Consider the following 22789-nt stretch of genomic DNA (forward strand, 5'->3'; position numbering starts at 1 on the left):
CTAAGAAGGGGAAAATTCCTAGTTTTGGATTTGGAGTAGCAGAATAGGAGAAATGGATTTAAAAAGTATATTTAAATGCTTAAAATCACATTTAAATATTTACAGTGAAGAAAAGGTTGTTGGATTTGAATGAAAATTGCACCATTAAATAGGTTGCAATACTTTAGGAATTTAGGAATTGGAATTAATTTATTTGGACATATATTTTATCCTGTGGAATTCTTGGAAAAGTGATAGAAAAATAAAAAGAAAAAGAAAAGGGCTCTGTGCCTACTGGGCCAGAACAGGCGCAGCGCAGTAGGCCCAGCCAGAGAGGCGGCCCAGCGCATTGGTGCACGCGCGCGCGCCAGATTTAAACCTGACGGGCGGGGCCCAGGCATCAGGACGTGAGGCTGACGGACGGGCCCCACGACCGTCGTCGTCAACCCTGGGTCAGAGAGGGCGGCGAGCTCACCGGCGACGATGCAGGGCACGGCGAGGTCGGGCGAGGCACGGCTAGGCTCAGCGTCGTGTCGCCGTTCGGGTGGAGGTGGAGTTGGACACCGGAGCAGCCTGGTTCGCCGGCGACGAGGTCACGCAGCGGAGGTGCTTCGGGCGTCGATGGTTCCGGCCGTTCCCGGCTGCAAAAGAGTGGGGAAAGATAGGGGAAGGGGTCAGTGGTGCTGCGTGGTTCCAGATCGAGAGATAACGGGGGCGGAGGAGGCCTGTACCGCGCGAACGCCGACGAGCCGAGGCGGCGGAGCTCGAGCTCGATCTCGAGCTTGAGCGGCTCTGGGGACAAATGGGTGGTGCGAGAGGTGGATTAGGAGTGTGGGGGAGCGACATGGAGTGATAGAGAGGCTCGGGGTCGCCTTTTATAGGCTGGCCGAGGTCCATCGTAGGCGCGGCCTACGGGTGCCCGCGGGATCGGCTCGGGTGTCCGTTAGAGAGGGAATGGAGGGCTCGGGGTGTTCGTGAGAGTGGTCTAGGGTGCCAGGGAGAGAGAGGAGGAGCGGGGCGAGCTGCAGGCGGGCCATAGGAGCGGTGCGAGCATTGGCCGAACGGGGCGGTGTTCTGGCGCGAGCTGCAGGAGAGAGAGTAGGGCGCGGGAGCAAGTGGGCGGCCTGCTGGCGTGGAGCGGACGTCGAGGGGCATCGACTGGCGCGCGAGGGAGGCTCGAGGTGACCGGGAGGCACGGCGTCAATAGTCGGGTGCCCTGCCAGGCGCTCCATAGCGCGACTTTGGCCGGCATCAGTGGCTTTCCCACGTCCGTGCGCGTCCACTTGCGTCTGGCAGCTGCAGGGGGCATGGGCAAAAGCTGGGGAGTGCCTTGGATGCTCTAGAAGGCTGAGAGGAGAGAGGGAGGTTGAGAGAGAGAGAGAGGAATCCACTGTCCAGAGAAGAAAAAATGGGGTTCTCCCCCCTTCATCATTGCTTCCTCGGGCAGCAAAGCACACAGGTGCTCGAGGGGGACCAGGAGGGGTCGTGGTAGAAAGTTGAGCCTACGGAGAGATTAGTGGAAGAGGCCAAAAATGGGATTTTTGTAAAGTGGCAGAAGGTGTTTGATGATGGTTTGGGCAAGTAGATGGTTTCCATTTGCCATGAGACTCCACAGGGTGGAATGACACATATAATTAGGGTCTTCCACCAATTTTGAGTTTATTTGGGCAAAGTTGCCAATGCAACTTTTGTAAACCCTAGAAATTAGCAGAAATGAACTTGTGCAGATCTAGTTGATCAAATCATTTCTCCTTGATGCACCACTTGGTGTAGTGGCCTCATTTGGTCATATTAACCTGATCAAAAAAGTTGGGGTCAAGGAGAGAAAGTTGGTAGTACAAAGTTGTTCAAATTTGACTCTGGTCAGAGAGGGTTTTGGTGCATTTTGGTGAACCAAACTGACCTTAATTGAGATGAGGATTTGCAAGGTGACCACAATATGCATTTGTGACTTTATGGATTTTCCTTGGATTTTTATGAAAATATTTCCTGTAGAAATATTTCAAATCCTTGAAATGGGCAGAAATATTTTCGGGAGGTTTTGTCCAATATTTTGAACATGACCATGTGTTGAAACTCTTATATATGGAAAATATATGTCCACTGAGTTTCCCTGATTTTTGTCAAATATTTTTGAAACATTAAAATAATTTTTCCCTATTAAAGACCATTTGTGGCCTTAAGATAAAGCTTTTAAATAAAATAGGAAAATAACTGTTAAAATTATATTTTTGTGGTTTATGGGAATCCTATATCTAATAGGTTTCAAATGTACTCTTTGAAATATTTTTCATACCCCAAATCAAGTATTTGTTGTGCAAACCTCAACTCAGGGTTTTTTGATGAAAATACTATTTGGCCAAATTATTTTTGTAGGAAAATACTATACTGTACTATACACATGGCATGATCATTGGGCAGAAGTTTGGGGCAAGGAGATGAAGTACAGAAGGTGGAGTAGTTGACTTTAAAGAGCACTTGAAAAAAAACACTCAGAGAAAACCAACTCCAAAATAAAAGCCAAATAATGCAAAAGTTTTTGTTGTCCAATTTTTCATGCTTTAATAATGAAAATGACATGTTACAAAATGCAGGGTGTGACAGACCTACCACCCTTACAAGAATCTCATCCCCGAGATTCCTAAACTAGGCTTTAAAGAGATACGGAAACTCGGATCTAAGGTAGTCTTCACGTTCCCAGGTTGCTTCTGCTTCAGTGTGGTTGCTCCACTGGACCTTGAAGTACTTGATGGTGCGGCTTCGAGTGCGTCGCTCAGCCTCATCCAAAATGCAGATGGGCCTCTCACGGTAAGTCAAATCAGGCTGAAGGTCAATGGCTTGGTGACTGACGTCCTTGTAAAGATCAGGCTTGTCTGGAACCTGGAGACACTTCCGGAGTTGTGACACGTGGAATACGTGGTGCACATCGGATAGTTCAGGTGGCAGTTCCAACTGGTAAGCCACTTCTCCTCGTCGGTCAGTGATCTTGAAGGGGCCGATGTATCTTGGGGCGAGCTTTCCTCTGACATGGAAGCGCTGGGTTCCCTTGAGAGGTGTAACCCGGAGATAGACATGGTCTCCAACTCAGAAGTTCATGTCTCTACGACGTGAGTCAGCGTAGCTCTTCTACCTTGACTTGGCAGTCTTCAAACGCTCTCTGACAATTTGGACTTGTTCTTCTGCTTCACGGAGGATATCAGACCCAAAGACTAGTCCTTCTCCGGTCTCTGACCAATTGAGGGGTGTGCGGCACTTCCATCCGTATAACACCTCAAATGGTGCCATCTGAAGGCTTGACTGATAACTGTTGTTGTAGGAGAACTCGGCGAAAGGGAGGCAATCTTCCCACCTAGCTCCATATGCTAAGACACAGGCTCGGAGCATGTCTTCGAGTATCTGATTCACTCGTTCTGTCTGACCTCCGGTCTGTGGGTGGAAAGCAGTGCTGAAGGACAACTTGGTCCCCATGGCCTCTTGGAAATTCTTCCAGAACCTTGAGGTAAACTGGGTTCCTCGGTCTGACACAATCTCCTTGGGAACACCATGAAGGCTTACGATTCTGTTGATGTAGAGGCTGGCTAGCTGGTTTCCCTTGTAAGTCGTTCTGACAGGAATGAAATGGGCTACTTTGGTCAAATGGTCGACTATGACCCAGATGGAGTCATGTCCCTTATTTGACCTGGGTAATCCAGTGATGAAACTTTATCCCATTTCCATTCAGGCACCTTGAGAGGCTGTAACAATCCAGCGGGTCGCTGATGTTCAGCTTTGACCCTTTGGCATATGTCACACTTAGCGACGAAAGTGGCTATCTCTCTCTTCATGCCATGCCACCAGAATCTTTCCTTTAGGTCTTGATACATCTTGGTTCCTCCGGGGTGGATGGAATACGGGGTGTCATGAGCTTCTTGCAAGATAAAATTCTTGAGCTCAATCTTGTTGGGTACGCAAATGCGATTCCCAAACCACACAATTCCTTGCTCATCCTTTGAGAATCCTGGGGCCTTGCCTGCCTTGATCTTCCTCTTGATGCCTTCAATACTTTCGTGTCCCTTCTGAGCTTCCTTAACATCATCTATCAAGGTAGGCCTAACTTCGAGGTTGGCCAAGAATCCTGGTGCAACCAGTTCCAATCCGAAGCTTTCAAGTTCTACATACAAGGCGGGTAGCCTATCCTTAAGCATAGCATTCAGGGAACAAGCCTTTCTGCTTAATGCATCTGCTACCACATTAGCCTTTCCAGGGTGGTATTGAACACTAAGGTCATAATCCTTGATCAACTCTAGCCATCTTCTTTGCCTCATGTTCAATTCCTTCTGAGTGAAAATATACTTCAGACTTTTGTGATCCGTGTATATCTCACACCGCTTCCCTAGGAGGTAATGTCGCCATGTTTTCAGGGCATGAACTACAGCTGCCAACTCGAGGTCATGAGTAGCATAGTTCTCTTCATGAGGCCGTAGTTGCCTTGAAAGCTAAGCTACGACTTTGCCCTCTTGCATCAGTACACCTCCCAGTCCGGTTCTTGATGCATCACAATATATCACAAACTCCTTGTGTATATCTGGTGTGGCCAGCACTGGGCGGTGGTCAGTCTCTTCTTCATCTCCTGGAAGCTCTCTTCGCACTTCGGCGTCCATTCAAACTTCTTGTCCTTCTTCAAGAGCTGAGTCATGGGTCGGGCAATGCTTGAGAATCCTTCAACGAACTTGCGGTAGTATCCTGGGAGTCCGAGGAAGCTCCTGACTTCCTTCACATTGCTTGGGGATTGCCATTCAGTCACGGCTTCAATCTTAGCGAGATCGACCGACAATCCTTCTTCGGTCAAAACATGACCCATGAATCCAACCTCATGCAGCCAAAATTCGCACTTGCTGAACTTGGCGTATAGTTGGTGCTCTCGAAGCTTGTCTAGGACCATCCTCAAGTGTTGCTCGTGCTCTTCTTCTGTCTTCGAGAAGACAAGAATGTCATCAATGAAGACAACGACGAACTTGTCCAAATATTCCATGAAGACCTTATTCATGAGATACATGAAGTAAGCTGGGGCATTGGTCAATCCAAAGGACATGACCGTGCACTCATACAGGCCATATCTGGTTACAAATGCCGTCTTCGGAATATCTTGGGGTCTGATTTTCAGCTGGTAGTACCCAGATCTAAGGTCGATCTTGGAGAACACCTTGGCCCCATTGAGTTGATCGAACAGATCTTCAATCTTGGGAAGTGGATACTTGTTCTTGATTGTAACTTCATTGAGGGAACGATAGTCAATGCATAAGCAGATAGTACCGTCCTTCTTTGCCACAAACAGAACGGGTGATCCCCAAGGGGAGGCACTAGGGCGGATAAATCCCTTCCTCAACTGCTCTTCCAGTTGCTTCTTTAATTCTGCTAACTCTTCTGATCCCATTCTATAAGGCTTCTTATAGATGGGTCCTGCTCCGGGTATGAGCTCGATGATGAACTCAATGTCTCGGTCAGGAGGCATTCCCGGTAGCTCATCAGGAAAGACATCAGGGTATTCGCATACTACCAGCACTTGCTCCAATCCAACTTCAGTCAGACAGTTGACTTGGTCGGCTTGAGCAGAGGAGGGGTTGGAGGCAAATTTAACTTCGACTCCTTGGTCATTGGTCACAGTGACAGTCCGGTTGGCACAATCTAACAATCCTTGGTGCTTGATGAGCCAATCCATTCCTAAGATCACATCCAATCCTTGCGATTTTAAGATGATAAGGTCCGCTAGGAAGTCTACCCCATTAATGACAATCCCAACTCCTTTACATCCTATCTTGGCTCTCATTTCTGCTCCGGGGGTTTGTACCACCATAGGGTTATTCAGGGGTGTAGGGGTCATGCCACTTTTGAATGCAAACTTTTGGGTGACAAATGAATGCGTGGCTCTAGAATCAAACAAGACAGTTGCAGGTGCTGAGTTGACAAGGAACGTACCCAGCACGACGTCCGGGTCTTCCTGGGCTTCTTCTGCAGTGACATGATTCACACGACCCTTGCCATTGTTAGGCAGGTTGCGGGGAGCTTGGTTCCTTGGTGGCATTCCACGGCCTTGCCCTGGGTTCTGCGCATTGGGGCGCGGGGTGTCGGGCTTCTTGTTGGGGCAATACTTGGAGTAGTGTCCTGCCTGACCACATCCGAAGCAAGTGACTTGATTGGGGTTACTGCTCTTGCTGGCATTGTTATTGGGGTTGTTGAAGGCTGGCCTGGGGTTGGCATACTGTTGAGGCTGATAGTTGGTGCGGGGTGCAGGGGCTCTTGGCTGCTGATAGGTTGGCTTGACCGGGGCTGGCTGCCACGGGCGAGGTTTCTGGTTGCTGGAGCTACCCTTGCTGATCATCTTGCGCTTACGGGTATCATCCAAAGCACGTCGCTTGTCCTCAAGCATGAGTGCCTTGTTCACCAGATCAGGAAAGGTTGGGCAGTCACACACAACAAGCGAGTAATGCAGAATCTGGTTAAGGCCTTCCATGAAGCGCTCTCTTTTGGCAGCATCAGTGTTGACATCCTCAGGAGCATACCTAGACAGAACACTGAACTTCTGCATATACTCCTTGACAGTGCTACTTCCTTGCTTCAGGGCTCGGAACTCATGCTTCTTGATGGCCATGATTCCGGAAGGAATATGGGCCTTGCGGAATTCTGTCTTGAAGTCATTCCAAGTGATGTTTTGCCCAGCATGCATGACCTTGAATCCATCCCACCAAGCTCTGGCAGTTCCCCCGAGACAGTGGGCAGCATATGCCACCCTCTCACGCTCTTCAGTGCAGTCGACTAGTTCCAACAGATCCTCAATGGTGCGGACCCAGTCATCTGCATCCAGGGGTTCAACAGTCTCGATGAAGGTGGGTGGTGCATGCTTCTTGAACTCTGCCAACGTGGAACATCCATTGCCGTTCCCCGCCGGCTGGCGGTTGACAGCCTGGGCAATCATCTGGAGGGCTGCAGTGTTGGCTTGGCGTTCCTCTCGGAAGGCTTGGAGAAGCTGAGCCATGTCCATGTTTGGAGGTGGTGGCGGTGGTGGAGCCTGCCCTTGGGTTTGGTCCTGACTAGCTCCTGCTCCGGCTTCTTGCTGCTGAGTAGAGGCACCAGTACGTGTTACAACAGGCATCCTGTTGGAGCGGTCAAGGTCTCATGATTGGGAAAGATGATGGAAAGCAGTATAGATGGAATGCCTAGTGAGGGGGTGGGCGTGACACAATTTTAAGTTAAGCAAGGGCCAGAAGGGCCAACCTCATGCATTAAGACCAAATGGGTGATGTAGTCATTTACAAGTTCCCGAAGGAAGCACGTCTTCCATCAAAACAAGTTGAAAGCAAACATAACACAACATGGTTTCATTTGAACCATTACATGGACTCGACTTCGCACAAGGGGTACACGACCTATCCTACCTTAAGGGTTGCGGACTGGCCTATCCTAGTCCCGAACGGTGTCTAAGTGGTGGAATGGTCGGTCGCGTAGTCCGGCTCCTCTGGGTCTTCCTCCTCATCTTCATCTGTCTCAGTATCTTCGTCACTTGAGGGAATGGGGGAGTGGAGGAGCTGAACACGGTGCTGCTTCGCCGGTGGCATCATGAAGAGGTTGCGATATTCCTTCATCATCATACGGCGTGGCCAAGATGATCCCTTGGCATGCGTAGCCTGTGGGGGTCGCCCGCCTCGATAGGCAACAACGGGCTGTCCAGGGGGTGCACCATCCTTCTTGATCCTGTCCGCCTTTGTCTGAGCTAGGCAGAGGAGTTCCTTGGTCTCATGGAGTTCCCTCCGAAGCTCCATCGACTCCGAGGCCAAGTGCTGTGCCAGGCTATCAGCACACAAGCTGAAGTAGGTCTAGAAACGGAGGGGAAGCCCCTCGTCCATGGGTGGAGCTGGTGCACTGCTCTCGTCATCACCCTCCTTACGATAAGGCAGGTAACGAGTGGCTGGCTCACTTGCCATCCCTGGCAGAAGGTCTCGAAGGTGAGTCAGCGCCTTGAGTGCAGCAATCTCAACGGCGAGGAGCAGGGTCGCCATCTGTGGTCCTTCAAAGAACCAGCTTGTCGGAGGGTCGTTCGCCCTCACGACTACCTCCACGTGATACTCCCTCGTGATGCTGTCGCTCCAGTGATCGTGATAGGAGAAGGTGGGGGCTCGAGTGAACTGACACTTCTTGAGGATGTCCTCAAGGAGCACGGGAAATCCAGTGGTCAGGAGGTCCTCGGGTACGATGGCCATCTACAAAGGTGGAAAGGGAAGGGTCAATAGAGGAGATACGACCCATGTTTGGGATATTACTAGAATGCGTAGGTATATAGGTAGTTTTGTAGATAGTTTCACTCTAACTAACGTCCATGCTAACTAAGGCTTCCTACAGTCAGGATGGCTCTGATACCAGCTCTGTGGGGACCCCGACTCATAAGTCATGATCACCGAATGCACGTGTACAGTGATCCCAGAGATCAATGCTCACTGAACACACAGAAGCTGAATAACAAGAGTCTTCATCCATACATATCGTCTTACACAAATTATGACCATTATGGTCAAGTCTTACATAGATAAAGCCACAAGGGCTGAATACCAAATAAACTTAAGCAGCGGAAATTCTTCGTCGATAAGTAGAACCCATGCCATCTGCCTTAACCCTACAGGCATTCTGACTGGGAAACGACCTAGTTCGCATGTTCGTCTCGAAAGAACTCTTCTTTGAACTCCTGTTCTTCCATGCCTGGCCAATTAAATAACCAGTGGCAAGCCAATGAGTACTTTGAATGTACTCGCAAGCAACCCATGTTTTGGTTCAAAGTACAACAATGCATGATATAGGTAAATTTTTGCGGAAAGCTAGTTTTTGAGTGCTATGACATGTTCAACCACGTGTAAGACATGCATCAGGAGAATTCAATTAACCATGAGGACAGGTTACAAATATCAACATAAATAGAGTGGGCATCAACCCAACTCAATCATGTCAAGTCCTTTGACTTGACCCACGTAGATCTTCTCACTTATCCAAACACACACTGGTTGGTAACATGTGGACGTAGCCCAAGAGCGGTTACCCAACTGTCCTTGACCGTGGACACGGCTATTCGAATAGTTTTACACTCTGCAGAGGTTGCACACTTTACCCACAAGATTCGGGGAACTTCCATGTCATCCACGACCCGCGGTACCTCAAGTACCCGGGGTAAGCACCCGATCACTATCTTTCCCTAGACGACACTAACATGGAGTCCACGCGTTGTTCCGTATCCTCACGATGTACATCATATGAGACTCACTCGAGATTGTAATATCCGAGAGGGGACACAACGGTGTATCCGGTGCCCTGTGAAAACAGTCATGGCCGCCCTACCTGGCACGACCCCATCCCGAGAGAGCGCACCAACAACTCTCCCTTCACTAGTAATGCGGGCTCCAAGCTAGTATCAGCCTAGGTAATCAATAATGCCATTTCCCATACAAGGGTAGAGTGGTTGCGCATGGAAGGTTGGAATAACGGTCGCAACTTAAACCAATCCGTTTTGAAAAACAACACACACACTTGCCTCGATACACCACTTCGTCATCAAGTGGTCACCCAACTCATCATCTCCCCTGGGCATAAGTGGCACCCGATGGGGTTTTTCGAAAAGTCTTTTGAAAATACTATGTCCCCATCACCATGCATATTCCCGTCCATTTTTGCGTAGCACTACTTTAGCATCCTATCTACTCCCACCGGCATAACCCTCATAAGAAGGTAGGGTCATGCACAATGCAAGTATCAACGAGGAAGTACAGTGGCAAACCATCAAAGTGGTTACCACCTCATCATGATTCCATTGCAACAACAATATGGTGCTATATGACATGCATAAAAAGGGTTTCATAGACATGGTCAAAGGGCTGCTTGCCTGGCTCAACAAAGTCTTCTAGGTCTTCAAAGTCTTCTGGTCCAACTCCTTCGTCAGCAACGCAATCTATCGTTGCAAAATAATAATGAGAAAAATAAGGCAATAATAAAACAGAAAAACCAAAGTGCTCAGAAAAATGTCAACTCATTTTTGTTAAATACTAGGTTGAAAACTAAGAAGGGGAAAATTCCTAGTTTGGATTTGGAGTAGCAGAATAGGAGAAATGGATTTAAAAAGGTATATTTAAATGCTTAAAATCACATTTAAATATTTACAGTGAAGAAAAGGTTGTTGGATTTGAATGAAAATTGCACCATTAAATAGGTTGCAATACTTTAGGAATTTAGGAATTGGAATTAATTTATTTGGACATATATTTTATCCTGTGGAATTCTTGGAAAAGCGATAGAAAAAGAAAAAGAAAAAGAAAAGGGCTCCATGCCTGCTGGGCCAGAACAGGCGCAGCGCAGCAGGCCCAGCCAGAGAGGCGGCCCGGCGCACTGGTGCACGCGCGCACGCCAGATTTAAACCTGACGGGCGGGGCCCAGGCGTCAGGATGTGAGGCTGACGGACGGGCCCCACGGCCGTTGTCGTCAACCCTGGGTCAGAGAGGGCGGCGAGCTCACCGGCGACGATGCAGGGCACGGCGAGGTCGGGTGAGGGCACGGCTGGGCTCAGCGTCGTGTCGCCGTTCGGGTGGAGGTGGAGTTGGACACCGGAGCAGCCTGGTTCGCCGGCGACGAGGTCACGCGGCGGAGGTGCTTCGGTCGTCGATGGTTCCGGCCGTTCCCGGCTACAAAAGAGTGGGGAAAGAGAGGGGAAGGGGTCAGTGGTGCTGCGTGGTTCCAGATCGAGAGAGAACGGGGGCGGAGGAGGCCTGTACCGTGCGAACGCCGACGAGCCGAGGCGGCGGAGCTCGAGCTCGATCTTGAGCTCGAGCGGCTCTGGGGACAAATGGGTGGTGTGGGAGGTGGATTAGGAGTGTGGGGGGAGTGACAGGGAGTGATAGAGAGGCTCGGGGTCGCCTTTTATATGCTGGCCGAGGTCCACCGTAGGCGCGGCCTACGGGTGCCTGCGGGATCGGCTCGGGTGTCCGTTAGAGAGGGAATGGAGGGCTCGGGGGTGTTCGTGAGAGTGGTCTAGGGTGCCAGGGAGAGAGAGGAGGAGCGGGGCGAGCTGCAGGCGGGCCATAGAAGCGGCACGAGCATTGGCCGAACGGGGCAGCGTTCTGGCGCGAGCTGCAGGAGAGAGAGGAGGGCGCGGGAGCAAGTGGGCGGCCTGTTGGCGTGAAGCGGACGTTGAGGGGCATCGACTGGCACGCGGGGGAGGCTCGAGGTGGCCGGGAGGCACGGCGTCAACGGCCGGATGCCCTGCCAGGCTTTCCCGCGTCCGCGCGCGTCCACTTGCGTCTGGCAGCTGCAGGGGGCATGGGCAAAAGCTGGGGAGTGCCTTGGATGCTCTGGAAGGCTGAGAGGAGAGAGGGAGGTTGAGAGAGAGAGGGAGAGAGGAATCCACTGTCCAGAGAAGAAAAAATGGGGTTCTCCCCCCTTCATCATTGCTTCCTCGGGCAGCAAAGCACACAGGTGCTTGAGGGGGACTAGGAGGGGTCGTGGTAGAAAGTTGAGCCTATGGAGATTAGTGGAAGAGGCCAAAAATGGGATTTTTGTAAAGTGGTAGAAGGTGTTTGATGCTGGTTTGGGCAAGTAGATGGTTTCCATTTGCCATGAGACTCCATAGGGTGGAATGACACATATAATTAGGGTCTTCCACCAATTTTGAGTTTATTTGGGCAAAGTTGCCAATGCAACTTTTGTAAACCCTAGAAATTAGCAGACATGAACTTGTGCAGATCTAGTTGATCAAATCATTTCTCCTTGATGCACCACTTGGTGTAGTGGCCTCATTTGGTCATATGAACCTGATCACAAAAGTTGGGGTCAAGCAGAGAAAGTTGGTAGTACAAAGTTGTTCAAATTTGACTCTGGTCAGAGAGGGTTTTGGTGCATTTTGGTGAACCAAACTGACCTTAATTGAGATGAGGATTTTCAAGGTGACCACAATATGCATTTGTGACTGGCTGGATTTTCCTTGGATTTTTATGAAAATATTTCCTGTAGAAATATTTCAAATCCTTGAAATGGGCAGAAATAGTTTTGGGAGGTTTTGTCCAATATTTTGAACATGACCATGTGTTGAAACTCTTATATATGGAAAATATATGTCCACTGAGTTTCCCTGATTTTTGTCAAATATTTTTGAAACATTAAAATAATTCTTCCCTATTAAAGACCATTTTTGGCCTTAAGATAAAGCTTTTAAATAAAATAGGAAAATAACTGTTAAAATTATATTTTTGTGGTTTATGGGAATCCTATATCTAATAGGTTTCAAATGTACTCTTTGAAATATTTTTCATACCCCAAATCAAGTACTTGTAGTGCAAACCTCAACTCAGGGGTTTTTGGAAAACTAAAATTTGAAAATACTATTTGGCCAAATTATTTTTGTAGGAAAATACTATACTGTACTATACACATGGCATGATCATTGGGCAGAAGTTTGGGGCAAGGAGATGAAGTACAGAAGGTGGAGTAGTTGACTTTAAAGAGCACTTGAAAAAAAAACACTCAGAGAAAACCAACTCCAAAATAAAAGCCAAATAATGCAAAAGTTTTTGTTGGTCCAATATTTCATGCTTTAATAATGAAAATGACATGTTACAAAATGCAGGGTGTGACACATATATACATAATTACCAAAATTTTCTTACCCGTATGTCTTTTACATATTGCTCCGTGGCTCTGGCTAGACCATTTTGAGCGGCACGGAGGTACGCATCTCCCGAATTAAAGGCATCTAATGCCTCTTGGAAGAAACAAGCGTCGTGAAGAATTGTCCGGCGACGCCTGTGGTTCATGGCACTCTCCACCTCAGAGTGGGTGGCAGACAACCTGTCCACATCCTCCGTCGGAGGAGCGTCCGGTGCGCGCCTTGTGTTCGCCCCTGCCTCCGGACCAGGCTTTGGAGCTTGGCTGGTGGAGGCGCGATTGGCAGCCTCTCCGGATATAGTCCGGCGAGGTCTCTTTGTCTTGAAGAGAGCACGAGTGTTAATATGCCTTGAAGGTATAACACCTGGATAAGGGGGCACGCCATACCTTTGCGCTGACGCCTCGGTTCGGACTGCACCTCTTTTCTTCCCACGGGGCCCTGTGGCCCCTCGTTGGCTTGTCGCCGCAGGTTCGGCCTCCCGTCTCAAAAACCTCCCCTGCAAGGTTCGGTTGTAATCAGGAAACTAAAAACACGAGAGGGCGGACCCCTATTCGGGGTACTGGGACTTCGATCTCAGTTACCTGGGAGGCCGGGATTAGCCCTGGGTAATCGGCTGTAATGGCCACCAAGGCGTTGTCCTTGCTCAATTGATGGAACACTCCATCAATCAGCTCCACAGATAAGTCCGGATCCTCTTGAGAGGCCGGTCCGAGGGACCGTCCTGGGTCCTCGGGTTGTGGAGGAGGGCTGTTCATTTCTTTAACAGCCTGGCGCAGCTCCTGCGTTGAAGTCGTTATACTGAATATTTAACAATGGGAATATAAAACAAATGGGCAGGTAAATATGACCACTTACCCAGCTTGGGGGATTGTACATAGAAAATCCACCCTTTGGGTCGACGCGGAGAAGATCCTCCTCTTCTCCCTTGTACAAAGCGGACAAGGTCTTTGTTAGAGCCACAGCCGAATCCGGCCCCTTACGGCCATAGCGGGTGGCGTCGTCCTCCCCGTTGAAGTCCCACATGGGGTGGCCTCTGTACTGTAGCGGCTGCACCCCTCGCATGATGCATGCGGCCATGACCCCGATCATGGTCAGTCCGGAATGAGCTAACAATCTTATCCGGCCCATCAGGTAACGGACGTCCTTGTCACTTTCCCTCTGAGGGCTCCGTGGACGCCAACTTAGGCGCTTCTTTAGTGGAGCATTGTCGAACTCAGGGAGGCCGATCCGGACAGGATCCGGCAGCGGGGCGTCCTCTATGTAAAACCATTCCGAAGGCCAGTCCTCGGACGCCTTCTTTGGGGTTCTAGATAGATATCCGGTCCCGGCGATGCGCCACACTTCGGCTCCGCCCACTTGAAATATCGACCCCTTCTGAGAACGGGGCACAAGGCAGAATAGCTCTTTCCACAGCCCGAAATGAGCCTCAACACCCAAGAACAACTCGCAGAGGGCTACGAAGCCCGTGATATGCAATACGAAGGCAGGCGTGAGATTGTGTAGTTGGAGGCCATAGAACTCCAGGAGCCCCCGGAGAAATGGATGGATTGGAAATCCGAGCCCTCTTATTACATAAGGGACGAGGCACACCCGCTCTCCTTTGGAGGGATTAGGGGCACTCTCCGCTTGCTCTCCGCCATTATAGATGGCAAGACCGGCAAGACCGGCTCGAACCGGGACCATATAGGCCGGGGGGAGAAATCCCTTGGTCTGGAGCGTCACTAGCTCGCTATGCGGGATGGAGCATCTCTCCCAATATCTAGGCTGAGGGCTGGAAGGGCGAGAGGAGGAGTTGTGACAGCTGGCCATGGTGGTATGGACCTTTGTCGGATGCGCTCTGATGAACACTCGCGAAGGGGAGAAGGTGTGGTTTGGATCTAAATCCTCGTCCCCTTAAATGGGCGGCTCATTTACGCGGCTAGGGGTGTGGATGTAAAAACACTCAAACTTTTCATATTCGTTTGACACGTGGGAGACGGCCATTATTGGGTGTAGAAGCCGAGGAGCGCAACATTTACGAGAAACCGGACTTTATTCAACAGGTACACGGAATTTGGAGGAGAACCCGCCTTGCAATGCTGAAGACAATCTGCGCGCCGGACTCATCGTCATTGAAGCCTGGTTCGGGGGCTACTGAGGGAGTCCTGGATTAGGGGGTGTCCGGATGGCCGGACTATACCTTCAGCCGAACTCCTGGACTATGAAGATACAAGATTGAAGACTTCGTCCCGTGTCCGGAAGGGACTTTCCTTGGCGTGGAAGGCAAGCTTGGCGATACGGATATGTAGATCTCCTACCATTGTAACTGACTTTGTGTAACCCTAACCCTCTCCGGTATCTATATAAACCAGAGGTTTTTAGTCCGTAGGACAACATACAAAACAACAATCATACCATAGGCTAGCTTCTAGGGTTTAGCCTCTCCGATCTCGCGGTAGATCTACTCTTGTACTACCCATATCATCAATATTAATCAAGCAGGACGTAGGGTTTTACCTCCATCAAGAGGGCCCGAACCTGGGTAAAACTTCGTGTCCCTCTTTATCTTCTGCCATGGTCGGGTTTTGAGTCTTTACTCAACTTCACACCTTACAATACAGGCAAGAACTCCTTCTTTGACTGATCCATTTTGAACTCCTTCAAAATCTTGTCAAGGTATGTACTGATTGGAAGTCTTATCAAGCGTCTTGATCTATCTCTATAGATCTTGATGCCCAATATGTAAGCAGCTTCACTGGGGTCTTTCATTGAAAAATTATTATTCAAATATCCTTTTATGCTATCTAGAAATTCTACATCATTTCAATCAACAATATGTCATCCACATATAATAACAGAAATTCTACAGAGCTCCCACTCACTTTCTTGTAAATACAGGCTTCACCATAAGTCTGTATAAGACCATATGCTTTGATCACCTTATCAAAGCGTATAGTCCAACCCCGAGATGCTTGCACCACTCCATAGATGGATCGCTGGAGTTTGCACACTTTGTTAGCACCTTTAGGATCGACAAAACCTTTTGGTTGCATCATATACAACTCTTCTTTAAGAAATCCATTAAGGAATGCAGTCTTGACATCCATTTGCCAGATTTCATAAAATGCGGCAATTGCTAACATGATTCAGACAGGCTTAAGCATCGCTACGAGTGAGAAAATCTCATCGCAGTCAACACCTTGAACTTGTCAAAAACCTTTTGCGGCAAGTTGAGCTTTGTAGATAGTAACACTACCATCATTGTCTGTCTTCCTCTTGAAGATCCATTTATTCTCAATGGCTTGCTGATCATTGGGCAAGTCCACCAAAGTCCACACTTTGTTCTCATACATGGATGCTATCTTAGATATCATGGCCTCAAGCCATCTGTCGGAATCTAGGCTCATCGTAGCTTCTTCATAGTTCGTAGGTTCGCCATGGTCTAATAACATGACTTCCAGGACAGGATTACCGTACCACTCTGGTGCGGAACGTGCTCTGTTTGACCTACGAGGTCCAGTAGTAACTTGGTCCGAAGTTTCATGATCATCATCATTAGCTTCCTCTCTAGTTGGTGTAGACATCACGGGAACGGATTTCACTGATGTGCTATTTTCCAATTCGAGAGAAGGTACAATTACCTCATGAAGTTCTACTTTCCTCCCACTTACTTCTTTCGAGTGGAACTCCTTCTCGAGAAAGGTTCCATTCTCGGCAATAAAGATCTTGCCTTCGGATCTGTGGTAGAAGGTGTACCCAATTGTTTCCTTAGGGTATCCTATGAAGATGCACTTCTCCGATTTGGGTTCGAGCTTGTCAGGCTGAAGCCTTTTGACATAAGTGTCGCAACCCCAAACTTTAAGAAACGACAGCTTATGTTTCTTGCCAAACCACAGTTCATATGGTGTCGTCTCAACGGATTTAGACGGTGCCCTATTTAACGTGAATCCTGCTGCTCTAATGCATAACCCCAAAACAATAGTGATAAATTGGTAAGATACATCATAGATCGCACCATATCTAATAAAGTAAGGTTACGACGTTCAGATACACCATTACGCTGTGGTGTTCCAGGTGGCGTGAGTTGTGAAACTATTCCACATTTTTTTATATGAAGGCCAAACTCGTAACTCAAATATTCACCTCCGTGATCAGATCGTAGAAACTTTATTTTCTTGTTACGATGATTTGCCACTTCACTCTGAAATACCTTGAACTTTTCAAATGTTTCAGACTTGTGTTTTATTTAGTAGATATACTCATATCTTCTCAAATCATCTGTGAAGGTCAAAAAATAACGATACCCGCCGCGTGCCACAACACTCATCAGACCGCATACATCAGTATGTATTATTTCCAATAAGTCATTGGCTCGCTCCATTGTTTGGGAGAATGGAGTTTTAGTCATCTTGCCCATGAGGCATGGTTCATAAGTATCAAATGATTCATAATCAAGTGATTCCAGAAGCCCATCTGCATGGACTTTCTTCATGCGCTTTACACCAATATGACCTAAACGGCAGTGCCAAAAATATGTTGCACTATCATTATCAACTTTGCATCTTTTGGCATCAATATTAGGAATATGTCTATTACTACGGTCGAGATTAAATAAACCATTGACATTGGGTGTATGACCATATAAGGTTTTATTCATGTAAACATAACAACAATTATTCTCTGACTTATATGAATAACCGTATTGCAATAAACATGATCTAATCATATTCATGCTCAACGCAAACACCAAATAACATTTATTTAGGTTCAATACTAATCCCGAATGTAGAGTGAGTGTGCGATGTTGATCATATCAACCTTGGAATCAATTCCAACATTCATCGTCACCTCTCCCTTAACTAGTCTCTGTTTATTCTGCAACTCCTGTTTCGAGTTACTAATCTTAGCAACTGAACTGGTATCAAATACCCAAGGGTTACTACGAACACTAGTAAAGTGCACATCAATAACATGTATATCAAATATACTTTTGTTCACTTTGCCATCCTTCTTATCCGCCAAGTATTTGGGGTAGTTCCGGTTTCAGTGACCATTTCCTTTACAGTTGAAGCACTCAGTTTTAGGCTTGGGTCTAGCTTTGGGCTTCTTCACGGGAGTGGCACCTTGCTTGCCATTCTTCTTGAAGTTCCCTTTTCTTTCCATTTGCCCTTTTTCTTGAAACTAGTGGTCTTGTTACATCAACACTTGGTGTTCTTTCCTGATTTCTACCTTCGCCGATTTCAGCATCGCGAAGAGCTCAGGACTTATTTTCATCATCCCTTGCATAATATAGTTCATCACAAAGTTCTAGTAGCTTGGTTATAGTGACTAGAGAACTCTGTCAATCACTATCTTATCTGGAAGACTAACTCCCACTTGATTCAAGCGATTGTAGTACCCAGACATTCTCAGTACATGCTCATTGGCTGAGCTATTCTCCTCCATCTTGCAGGCAAAGTACTTGTCAGAGGTCTCATACCTCTCGACATGGGCATGAGTTTGAAATACCAATTTCAGCTCTTGGAACATCTCACATGCTCAGTGGCATTCAAAATGTTTTTGAAGTACCGGTTCTAAGTCGTAAAGAATGGCACACTAAACTATCAAGTAGTCATCATACCGAGCTTGTCAAACATTCATAACGTCTGCATGAGCTCCTACAACAGGTCTGTCACCTAGCAGTGCATCTAGGACATAATTCTTCTATGCAACAATGAGGATAATCCTTAGATCACCGACCTAGTCCGCATCATTGCTACTATCATCTTTCAACTTATTTTTCTCTAGGAACATATCAAAAACATAGGGGAGCTACAACACGAGCTATTGATCTACAACATAATTTGCAAATACTATCACTACTAAGTTCATGATAAATTAAAGTTCAGTTAATCAAATTACTTAAGAACTCCCACCTAGATAGACATCCCTCAAGTCATCTAAATGATACTTGATTCAAATCAACTAAACCATGTCCGATCATCACGTGAGATGGAGTAGTCATCAATGGTGAACATCTCTATGTTGATCATTCTTGGGGAACATTGCAGAAAACAAAAATTTTCCTACGGTTTCACCAAGATCCATCTAGGAGTTCATCTAGCAACGAGTGATTGGATTGCATCTACATACCTTTGTACATCACGCGCGGAAGCGTTCAAAGAACGGGGATGAGGAAGTCGTACTCGACGTGATCCAAATCACCGGAGATCCTAGCGCCGAACGGACGGCACCTCCGTGTTCAACACACGTACGGTCAGCGTAACGTCTCCTCCTTCTTGATCCAGCAAGGGGGAAGGAGAGGTTGAGGAAGATGGCTCCAGCAGCAGCACGACGGCGTGGTGGTGATGGAGCTGCAGTACTCCGGCAGGGCTTTGCCAAGCTCTATGGAGGAGGAGGTGTTGGGGAGGGAGAGGGAGGCACCAAAGGCCAAGGTAAGAGGTCCTCCATCCCCCCCACTATATATAGGGGGGCCTAGGGGGGCGCCGGCCCTAGGAGATGCAATCTCTTAGGGGGGCGGCGGCCAAGGGGTGGGGGGCTTGCCCCCCAAGCAAGGGGGCGCCCCCCCTTTAGGGTTTCCCCCACCCTAGGCGCATGGGCCCTAGGGGAAGTGGCGCCCCAGCCCACTTTGGGCTGGATCCCTTCCCACTTCAGCCCATGGGGCCCTCCGGGATAGGTGGCCCCACCCGGTGGACCCCCGGGACCCTTCCGGTGGTCCCGGTACAATACCGGTGACCCCGAAACTTGTCCCGACGGCCGAAATAGCACTTCCTATATATAATTCTTTACCTCCGGACCATTCCGGAACTCCTCGTGACGTCCAGGATCTCATCCGGGACTCCGAACGACATTCGGGTTACTGCATATACATATCCCTACAACCCTAGCGTCACCGAACCTTAAGTGTGTGGACCCTACGGGTTCGGGAGACATGTAGACATGACCGAGATCGCTCTCCGGTCAATAACCAACAGCGGGATCTGGATACCCATGTTGGCTCCCACATGCTCCTCGATGATCTCATCGGATGAACCACGATGTCGAGGATTCAAGCAACCCCGTATACAATTCCCTTCGTCAATCGGTATGTTACTTGCCCGAGATTCGATCGTCGGTATCCCAATACCTCGTTCAATCTCGTTATCGGCAAGTCACTTTACTCGTACCATAATGCATGATCCCGTGACCAGACACTTGGTCACTTTGAGCTCATTATGATGATGCATTACCGAGTGGGCCCAGTGATACCTCTCCATCATACGGAGTGACAAATCCCAGTCTTGATCCGTGTCAACCCAACAGACACTTTTGGAGATACCCGTAGTATACCTTTATAGTCACCCAGTTACGTTGTGACGTTTGGTACACCCAAAGCACTCCTACGGTATCCGGGAGTTACACGATCTCATGGTCTAAGGAAAAGATACTTGACATTGGAAAACTCTAGCAAACGAACTATATGATCTTGTGCTATGTTTAGGATTGGGTCTTGTCCATCACATCATTCTCCTAATGATGTGATCTCGATATCAATGACATCCAATGTCCATAGTCAGGAAACCATGACTATCTGTTGATCAACGAGCTAGTCAACTAGAGGCTTACTAGGGACATGTTGGTGTCTATTATTCACACATGTATTACGATTTCCGGATAACACAATTATAGCATGAATAAAGACAATTTTCATGAATAAGGAAATATAATAATAATGCTTTTATTATTGCCTCTAGGGCATATTTCCAATAGTCTCCCACTTGCACTAGAGTCAATAATCTAGTTACATTGTGATGAATCGAACACCCATGGAATTCTGGTGTTGATCATGTTTTGCTCTAGGGAGAGGTTTAGTCAATGGATCTGCAACATTCAGGTCCGTATGTACTTTAGAAATATCTATGTCTCCATCTTGAACATTTTCACGAATGGAGTTGAAGCTACGCTTGATGTGCCTGGTCTTCTTGTGAAACCTGGGCTCCTTGGCAAGAGCAATAGCTCCAGTGTTGTCACAGAAGAGCTTGATCGGCCCCGATGCATTGGGTATGACTCCTAGGTCAGTGATGAACTCCTTCACCCAAATTGCTTCATGCGCTGCCTCCGAGGCTGCCATGTACTCCGCTTCACATGTAGATCCCGCCACGACGCTCTGCTTGCAACTGCACCAGCTTACTGCCCCACCATTCAAAATATACACGTATCCGGTTTGTGACTTAGAGTCATCCAGATCTGTGTCGAAGCTAGCGTCGACGTAACCTTTTACGACGAGCTCTTCGTCACCTCCATAAACGAGAAACATTTCCTTAGTCCTTTTCAGGTACTTCAGGATATTCTTGACCGCTGTCCAGTGTTCCTTGCCGGGATTACTTTGGTACCTTCCTACCAAACTTACGGCAAGGTTAACATCAGGTCTGGTACACAGCATGGCATACATAATAGACCCTATGGCTGAGGCATAGGGGATGACACTCATCTCTTCTATATCTTCTGCCGTGGTCGGACATTGAGCTGAGCTCAATTTCACACCTTGCAACACAGGCAAGAACCCCTTCTTAGACTGATCCATATTGAACTTCTTCAATATCTTATCAAGGTATGTGCTTTGTGAAAGACCTATGCGGCGTCTTGATCTATCTCTGTAGATCTTGATGCCTAATATATAAGCAGCTTCTCCAAGGTCATTCATTGAAAAACTCTTATTCAAGTAGGCCTTAATGCTGTCCAAAAGCTCTATATCATTTCCCATCAAAAGTATGTCATCTACATATAATATGAGAAATGCTACAGAGCTCCCACTCACTTTCTTGTAAACACAGGCTTCTCCATAAGTCTGCGTAAACCCAAACGCTTTGATCATCTCATCAAAGCGAAAGTTCCAACTCCGAGATGCTTGCACCAGCCCATAAATCGAGCGTTGGAGCTTGCACACCTTGTCAGCATTCTTAGGATCGACAAAACCTTCCGGCTGCATCATATACAATTCTTCCTTAAGGAAACCATTAAGGAATGCCGTTTTGACGTCCATTTGCCATATCTCATAATCATAGAATGCGGCAATTGCTAACATGATTCGGACGGACTTTAGCTTCACTACCGGTGAGAAAGTCTCATCGTAGTCAATCCCTTGAACTTGTCGATAACCCTTAGCGACAAGCCGAGCTTTATAGATGGTCACATTACCATCCGCGTCTGTCTTCTTCTTAAAGATCCATTTATTTTCTATGGCTCGCCGCTCTACGGGCAAGTCAGTCAAAGTCCATACTTCATTTTCATACATGGATTCTATCTCGGATTTCATGGCTTCCAGCCATTTGTCGGAATCCGGGCCCGCCATCGCTTCTTCATAGTTCGAAGGTTCACCATTGTCTAACAACATGATTTCCAAGACAGGGTTGCCGTACCAATCTGGTGTGGAACATGTCCTTGTGGACCTTCGAATTTCAGTAGGAGCTTGATCAGAAGTATCTTGATCATCATCATTAACTTCCTCTCTAGTCGGTGCAGGCACCTCAGGAACATTTTCTTGAGTTGCGCCATTTTTTGGTTCAAGAGGTAATACTTCATCAAGTTCTACTTTCCTCCCACTTACTTCTTTCGAGAGAAACTCTTTCTCTAGAAAGGATCCATTCTTGGCAACAAAGATCTTGCCTTCGGATCTGAGGTAGAAGGTATACCCAATAGTTTCTTTAGGGTATCCTATGAAGACGCATTTTTCCGACTTGGGTTCGAGCTTTTCAGGTTGAAGTTTCTTGACATAAGCATCGCATCCCCAAACTTTTAGAAACGATAGCTTAGGTTTCTTCCCAAACCATAATTCATACGGTGTCGTCTCAACGGATTTCGACGGAGCCCTATTTAAAGTGAATGCGGCAGTCTCTAAAGCATAGCCCCAAAAAGATAGCGGTAAATCGGTAAGAGACATCATAGATCGCACCATATCTAATAGAGTGCGATTACGACGTTCGGACACACCATTACGCTGAGGTGTTCTAGGCGGCGTGAGTTGTGAAACTATTCCACATTTTCTTAAGTGTGTGCCAAATTCGTGACTCAAGTATTCTCCTCCACGATCTGATCGCAGGAACTTGATTTTCCTATCACGTTGATTCTCAACCTCACTCTGAAATTCCTTGAACTTTTCAAAGGTCTCAAACTTGTGTTTCATTA

General features: G+C 47.7%; 1 protein-coding gene across 1 annotated transcript; it reads right to left on the reverse strand.

Annotated features, from left to right (window-relative positions):
- Positions 1–421: 421 nt before the first annotated feature.
- On the reverse strand, positions 422–6997 carry LOC147976027 (uncharacterized). Its single transcript, XM_087520690.1, has 3 exons — positions 4974–6997; positions 3989–4149; positions 422–771 (listed from the first exon to the last, which is right to left on the reverse strand). Exons 1-3 carry the CDS (start codon positions 6995–6997, stop codon positions 422–424), a joined length of 2535 nt encoding a protein of 844 aa, XP_087376816.1.
- Positions 6998–22789: the final 15792 nt, after the last annotated feature.

This window comes from Triticum urartu, chromosome 4A (assembly GCF_056163025.1).
Source record: "Triticum urartu cultivar PI428250 chromosome 4A, HENAU_Tu73, whole genome shotgun sequence".
NCBI lineage: Eukaryota > Viridiplantae > Streptophyta > Magnoliopsida > Poales > Poaceae > Triticum > Triticum urartu.